At 45.0% G+C, this 7,474-nt stretch overlaps 2 protein-coding genes across 3 annotated transcripts in view; one reads left to right on the top strand and one right to left on the bottom strand.

Moving 5' to 3' along the window:
- Positions 1–145: 145 nt before the first annotated feature.
- On the bottom strand, positions 146–4,882 carry LOC141295836 (MAPK/MAK/MRK overlapping kinase-like). 2 transcript variants are annotated; one of them, XM_073827111.1, is made up of 12 exons: positions 4,750–4,882; positions 4,289–4,403; positions 3,594–3,683; positions 3,446–3,516; positions 3,292–3,370; positions 3,161–3,209; positions 2,874–3,052; positions 2,688–2,789; positions 2,149–2,322; positions 1,607–1,727; positions 994–1,185; positions 146–907 (listed from the first exon to the last, which is right to left on the bottom strand). In XM_073827111.1, exons 1-12 carry the CDS (start codon positions 4,820–4,822, stop codon positions 833–835), a joined length of 1,320 nt encoding a protein of 439 aa, XP_073683212.1. In that variant the 5' UTR covers positions 4,823–4,882; the 3' UTR covers positions 146–832. The 2 variants fall into 2 exon arrangements, with proteins under 2 accessions (XP_073683212.1, XP_073683213.1); XM_073827112.1 differs by having other exon boundaries at positions 146–904.
- A 208-nt stretch (positions 4,883–5,090) lies between these two features.
- LOC141295834 (ribosome quality control complex subunit NEMF) overlaps positions 5,091–7,474 on the top strand; it is a 13,478-nt gene continuing 11,094 nt past the window's right edge. Inside the window, exons 1-4 of the mRNA XM_073827109.1 lie at positions 5,091–5,279; positions 5,399–5,467; positions 5,745–5,847; positions 5,976–6,101. Coding sequence (XP_073683210.1) covers positions 5,221–5,279; positions 5,399–5,467; positions 5,745–5,847; positions 5,976–6,101 — 357 coding nt within the window. The 5' untranslated portion in view covers positions 5,091–5,220. The remainder of the gene's footprint in view (positions 5,280–5,398; positions 5,468–5,744; positions 5,848–5,975; positions 6,102–7,474) is intronic.

The raw sequence follows: 7,474 nt of genomic DNA, 5'->3' as shown, positions 1-7,474 counted from the left end.
GTGTACTAGTTCCTCCTTTAACCAGCTAGACCACATACTAGTGCTGAGCTGATGCTTTCATTACAGGGTTTGTGCCTTTTCATGCTGGTCCAGTAGAACTTAATAACTGATTTGAAAAAAAAATCTGCAAGAACACTCATGTAAATGAAGATTTTATGGTAAATTTCATAATGCATTTTCCTGCATTCATGTAAAATCATCAAATGGACGGTTACAGATCCGTTTGTGGTAAATGTGCATCTGTATACAGTAGCGACGGTTGAGAGATCAAAGCAACACAAATGTCTACAGTGTGCTGTCAAAACATGGCAATCTGCAACAAGTGTACAGGAAACCCCTTTATTACAGACTATAAAGTCCACTTGTGGAGACGGTGTCACAGTGGCGCTGCAGACGATCCCCTTTAGCTTTAATCCCATCGCATTCATGAGACTCTGTGAGCCGGTGACATCTGTGCAAATATAAAATGTGTAATAACACCGGGAACAAACGGCAGAGAGATCTTAAAGAAAGGAATGGCACTTGCTGTCTCTGCCGTGAGATCCGTCTCGTTTAGAGATTCGTGGGTCGAGCGGCAGACTTTCGTTAAATCCATTTTTATACAATCTGCTTTCAACAATCTATAACAAATAAAATGCAGGTACGTCAGAATATCAGCTCGTGTTGGTTTAAAAACTGCAGTTTTCTGTGTGTAAAGATGTTTATTCTGTAGTGTGAAATGTTTATTTTTTGAGCGTGTTGACCAGCGTACGGGAACCAAACACCTGCTGCAGTCAGATGTTCGTTGCGTTGATCCTCGGGTCCAGTGGCGTCAGCTGCTAGTCGTCGGGCGTCAGTACTCGTCCGGATTGCGCTCCAGCGGAGGCATGTAGTAGCTCTTCAAACGGTGTGGCTCTTCCTTGGGCTTCTCAAATCAGAACAGAAGAGATTCAGATGACAGATTACAGACAGGACGCTCTAGATCTCGTGATAGCTAGTGTAGTGCGCCATTACTTTGGTCAGACGCGAGTGGCACTTTTTAGAGATGGCAGGCAGAGAGCCGCGGTGTGAGACGCTCAGAGCCGGGAAGGTGGACGTCGGGTACGGGATTTTTGGAGTCGGGACCACCACGTTCAGTTTTGGGAGCTCCAGAGGGAAATGCGAGGCGTTTCGTCTGCTGAGCGGGTCTCCGGCGTGTTTGAGATGCTGCAGAGAGGAATATAACTTTTCAATGAAAGAAGTGAAATTAAATAATATTCAAACATTTAATGTATTCATTGAAATAACACTATAGAGACACAATACTGTGCATTCTTTGTTTTCATTCTTCATGGTCTGTTTCTGTTCATTGTAATGGAAAGAGCAAGTTCACAACCTCATCATGTGTGTTCAAGTTCATTCATCCATTCGTGTTATTCTGTGCAAATGTAAGTTCTAAAATGACATTTATGTCGTGCGTGTGATTCGTCTCTTCAGCTTTAGTTCGTTCAGGTCGATCTCTGACGTCACGACCGCATTATTGAATTAGCGGAGCTTTTCTTCTAAAAACATGGTTAGTGCATTGTTAATATTCAGCAAAAGGAATTTAATTTGGCATATTTAAGAGAAGTGAGGTGTGAAACAGTACCTGTCGTCTTCCCTGCCGGGCGATACGCCACAGCTGATCCACGGATGCGGGAACGCCGCTCGATTCTCCCTCCGCAGCTCCGATGGCCTTCCGCAGACTCGCCGCTTTCCTCTCCGCCATCCTACAGGAAAACACCACAGAACGAGCTCAAGCACCGCTGGACAGGTACACGTCTACAGGTGAGTCTGTACTTCTACTGTCAGACAGTCGCACTGAAGTTCACTCAGTCATTCTGATGCTGTGTTTGACAGATAAAGGCTTGAATTTGAAACGAACGGCCATCAGACTGGATTCAGCTTCACGCAAAAGCCTCGGGTTACCGATCTTACGGATGCTGAAGCCGTCGTCCGTCATTGATTCTGAAAGCCAATGGCAGTTAGTGTTAATAAAGACTGTGCTTATGTCACATCACTGAAAACTTGAATTTAGGGGTAAAATGATTTGAAGAGCAAACAATGCCTGAGAGCATCTTTAAGTGAAACTGTTCTGCACTCTGCCGTAATGCTTAGTTTAGTCTGAACGTGACAGAGCCGTGTTCGTACCGCAGTTCTCTGAAGCAGGGGTGCTGCAGTGCCGCTCTGGCGCCGATGCGCTCGTCGGGGTCGTAGGTCAACATCTGGTGCAGGAGAGACAGAGCGGCCGCGGAGCAGTGAGGAATCAGCTGAGAAATCCCACAGCCTTTACGAGGAGGAAAATCGAAACGCATCGCTCGAGACCTTCGACACACAAACACACGTCACATGAGCACAGGAGATCACACCGCTCCACCATCTCTGATAAACACCAGAGCATTATCAGAATGACCTGGACACATTATTACACGCATTATAAAAGACTCTCTGCTTGTCGAGTCGTGAACACTGTTTCTGGGTCCAATCCTCATCGGATGTTTATAATCACTTTTTTTGTTTTTTTGCACCCCGTAAGCTAAGCTGTAAAAACAGACAGTGTTCACGGCAGACTGACAGCCTTGAGCCGGTTTACTGTGTAAGGCCTGGTCTGTTCTGTGTTTGAGTCTCTGCTGGTTTGGTGTCTTCAGTCCAGAGGGACGTCTGAAAGAACATTATGAGTTTGTCCTCACTGTTTGAACTTCTGCAGCAGCGTGCCGTCCGGTGTGCCCAGAACATCGTGGATCTTGTTGACCTGGTCTAACTCGTTGCGTCCAGGGAATAAAGGGCTCAAACTAGAGGACGAGGAAACGACCGATTAGACTGAGACATCGAGTCCAGAAACGAACGCTACACGGATCACGGCGGGACGGAAGTACCTGAGGATTTCGAAGAAGACGCATCCGGCGCTCCACAGGTCCATCTTCTGCGAGTAGTGTCCGTCTGTCAGCAAACACTCGGGCGCTCGGTACCAGCGGGTGGAGATGTACTCGGTGTGAGGAGGTTTGGAGTAGATGCTCCTGCAGGAGCCGAAGTCCGCCAGCTTCAGCACATCGTTCTGTGAGCGACAGACAAAGTCTCATTCTCATTTGCTCACCTTCATGTGCACAAACAACTAATGATTCAACAATATGGGAATGTAAAATCCCGATCTGGACGTCCTCACTCTGATCAAGATGTTCTCCGGCTTCACGTCTCTGTGGAAGATGCCGTGGCTGGGGATCAGAAGGAACAGATAAACATCAGTAACGTCGCTCGCGGTGAGGCTGAGAGCGTGTGAATGTTCAGGAGCGTCACCTGTGCATGTGATCCAGAGAGCGGCAGAGCTGGAACATGTAGTGCTTGACTTTACTCTCCGCTAAAGGACACTGACGGCCTGGAAGAACAGCACAAACACACTGACTCCTGGCTGATTCACATCAAACATCACAGCAAACGCACCGTACCCTACCTTTAATAAACTCGTATATGTTCATCTCCATCAGCTCACATATGAGCGACAGCGTTCCCGTGTCTTTATCGCTGTAAACGAGAGTCTGATCAGTTCAGCACGTATTAATATTCTGTCATTCAGAATAGAGTTGTTCACAGATACTCACTAAATGAGCTCCTGGAGCTGGAGGATGTTGGGATGGGGACTCAAACGCTTCATGGCTTGAACCTCCCTGAGACTGTGAGCCTGATCCACACTGACAATCACCACAATCACCACAATCACCACAATCACCACAATCATCACAATCACCACAATCAGCATTACAGCATTGCAGAAAACAGGTGCTCATTTACAGCTCACATGAACAAACAGTGCATTTATCACACACACACGTCTGGTTTGCTGATCTTGTTGGGACTGTCCTTAGGTGTAATGGTTTTTCTACTCTAACCCTAACCCTCACAGAAAGCTTTCTGCAGTTTTACATTCTCAGAAAAGCTCATTCTGTATGATCTGTAAGCTTGTTTACCCATGAGGACCTCAGTTTAGGTCCCCACAGTGATACGAGTCCCCATGAGTTGGTGTGTATTCAGGTTTAAGGATAGAAACACACACATTTGAACTAGAGATGTAGAACAGAGATGATCGATCATGAAAACGATGATCGTGGTATATATATATATATAGTGATTGATTGGTTGTAGCAGCACTATGGGTGGCACCCTGAGCTCTGATCGTTTAGCACACACACCAAAATATGACTTGAATAGAGAGAACACACACACAAACACATAAACACACTCTAAAGGGTTAAACACGTGACCTGAAGGTCGGGGCCAGTGGCTCGTGACGTCATACCTCTCGATGGTTTGTTTCATGGTTTTACAGGCGTAATATTTGCCGTCCTTTAAACTCTGGACCTTCATCACCTCAGAAAACGTCCCCTCTCCGATCTTCTTGATGGTTCTGTAATCTACAGCAAATCAAGTTGAAATACGCGAAATTGGAACAACATCGGGAAACAGCGAATGCGTCTTACTGTTCATTCCTCGGACGCTGCCGTCGCATGTCAGCTTTATTTTACGTTTTAACGGAACAAACGCGAGCTTTGATTCAGGCGTTCGTTTCACACAAATTCGTTAAATCGATCGGTGAATCTTCAGCGCGAGTCCCGCAGCCGCCGCCGGTCTCCATGGCAACGGCGTGCGCTTGAACTCTGACCTGCAGCCAGAGGTCGCGCTCCTCACCGATCGCTGTTATGAACTTTAGTTGGTCGCTATTAATATTACATTGATCTGATCGATATCAAAGATGCTCACCTCTGTGTGACAATGAACGAGTCTTGCGCTCCATCGCGCGCTCCGCTCGAGTGTTTTCCCGCTCCAGACTCATTTCAGCACATTCACACACATTTAATATTTTAACTAAAGGCGTTTAGTGTCGAATGAAGCCCGAATAAACGCCAGAATGAATCTAACGTTAAATGGCCTCATGAATAAACCGCCCGTTGGCTGAACACCTTTCTCGGTCCCTCTTGGTCCAAATACAGCTGTCGTTACATCTGTGTTATTTTTGTGATCGCTATGATTATTATGATCGGGTTAAAATGTCGTTCTATTTGATTTCTTTTCAATCGTGTAATATTATTACTGTATTTACTGCTCGCTCCGGTAAAAACGCAAACGGGCTTCCGTACTCAGGCAGATGCGCATGCGCACAACCAGCGCCGAACCCGTCTCGTGTCAGATGTGGAACTCAAGAGTTTGTGATCATAATCCACAAAAACAATCATGAAGAGCAGGTTCAGTACAGTGGACATTAGGGCAGTGATCGCAGAAATCAATGCGAAGTAAGGAATATTCAAAGCTTCAGAGATGTGATTGTTGTGATCAGGTTTATCTGCTGTCTGTCTGTCATCTGCTGTTATTGTGAGTCTGACTAATAGATCATCTGTGTTCATGTGTGCAGCTGCGTCGGCATGAGAGTCAACAACATCTATGACATCGACACTAAAACATACCTGATCAAGCTGCAGAAGTGAGTGACACTGACACACACTGAACTCACTATTGACACACACACACACACACACACACACACACACACACACACACACACACACACACACACACACACACACACACACACACACACACACACTGAACTCACTATTGACACACACAGACACACACACTTGTGTGATTTGTAAATGTGTGATGAAACACAACAGAATATTGCTTTATTGTGATATTAAAGATGATGTAAATGTGATTTATTGTACATAATTTGTTTTTAAATCTGTTTTTTTTTTCAGGCCTGACTGTAAATCAGTTCTGTTGATTGAGTCTGGCATCAGGATTCACTGCACTGAGTTTGACTGGCCCAAGAACATCATGCCATCTGGATTCGCCATGAAAGTACAGAATCATGCTGCAGATTGTATTATAATTATCATTAATCCATGAACCCATAACTGAGATTACTGTGTGTGTGTGTGTGTGTGTGTGTGTGTGTGTGTGTGTGTGTGTGTGTGTGTGTGTGTCAGTGCCGGAAGCATCTGAAGTCCAGGCGTCTGGTTCACGTGAAGCAGCTGGGTGTGGACAGAATCGTGGACATTCAATTCGGATCGGACGAGGCGGCGTATCATCTGATTCTGGAGCTGTATGACCGAGTAAGAACTTCATTAACATCATTAACACTGTCATTAAAGGTGCCATAGAATGGAAAACGGTGTTTACCTTGGCATAGTTGAATAATAACAGTTGTGTGCATGGACATGACGTACCATGAGTCTCAAACACCATTGTTTCCTCCTCCTTATATAAATCTGGTGTTTGCAAAAGACCACTGAAAAATAGTCTAATCCTAACATAACGGCAACTATTACGTAAGAGTCGGATCATTAATAGTTAGGCCCCCAACATTTGCATCGCCCAATCATCAGACGTTCTGCAGGTAGGCTATTGTGAAAAATACAAAGCGAGGACAATAAGGAAAATGGCGAAAATTTCCGGTGGAAATGCAAAGCTACGAGTTTCTAGGCTGATAAGATTAGGAACTACACTCCCATTCCGGCGCAATAGTCTAGAAAGTTTGCTGCCGTAATATGGCCGAAGCAGGCGGAGTATTATCAGAAATGAGTTCCCAGCTAGTTTAGCATTTGCACATGTGCTGCGTGGTATTACTGCTCCTGCTTCAGCCTTATTATGGCAGCAAACTTCCTTGACTATTACGCCAGAATGGGAGTATAGTTCCTAATCTTATCAGCCTAGAAAATTGAAGCTTTGCATTTCCACCGGTCTTAGTACATGATATAACTACAGAAGAGTCAAGTTTTAAATAGGACAAATATGGAAACTCGTTGGTCATTTTTGAATGTGATGCTATTGGTCTAATAGGATTCAATGATCTATGCTAAGCTATGCTAAAAGTGATATTGCCAGAACAGGAGAACGGCTGAATGGGTTTCAAAACGGTAAAACTCAACTTATTAACTCGGGGGGAGTTGGAGAATGAGCCTATTTCCAAAAAAAGTGGAGTGTTCCTTCAAGTGCAGGGAGGAGTTGGTATCTGTAACTTATTTAGAAAAGCAAGGAAAACAAATAAGGCGTTCTAATAAAATAAGGCTAGCCACTGAAGGGACATGGTTAGCTTCTTGCTAGCGCTAGCCTGTTTTAATATTTCAGTACATAGGATTTCACTTACCACATAAACGCAGAGATGACTGCGCGGACGATGGCGAATGATTTACAGTTCTCTTTCAAACATTCATTCGGTATCTCACTATGGGAAACGCCTCAGGCGTGACCAATCCTGGAAGCACCAATTACACCACTTCTGTCAGTTGACAGACCAATCACAACAGTGATGCGGGAGTCCCGCCTCCCCAATATATGTCACTGCATAATGGTCCGTACCTCATTCTCGTTCTCTTCCCCGTGAAGATGTGAAGATCTTGGAAGATATATTTTCTACTCGTTTCCAGGATTAGCTGCTTAACTGTTCAAAGACGAGCCGTTAAGGTACGTTGCCGAACGCAGTTAA

The sequence above is a fragment of the Garra rufa genome, chromosome 21 (assembly GCF_049309525.1).
Source record: "Garra rufa chromosome 21, GarRuf1.0, whole genome shotgun sequence".
Lineage (NCBI taxonomy): Eukaryota > Metazoa > Chordata > Actinopteri > Cypriniformes > Cyprinidae > Garra > Garra rufa.
The sequence above is the reverse complement of the archived record's forward strand: the minus strand, read 5'-3'. Positions and strand labels throughout refer to the sequence as shown.

Coding starts and splice junctions, on each gene's coding strand:
- LOC141295836 (XM_073827111.1), bottom strand. CDS start 4,822: ATGAGTCTGGAGCGGGAAAACACTCGAGCGGAGCGCGCGATGGAGCGC. Junction 3,517..3,593: donor CAGCTCCAGGAGCTCATTTA/GTGAGTATCTGT, acceptor TCTCGTTTACAG/CGATAAAGACACGGGAACGC. Junction 3,371..3,445: donor CATATACGAGTTTATTAAAG/GTAGGGTACGGT, acceptor CTGTTCTTCCAG/GCCGTCAGTGTCCTTTAGCG.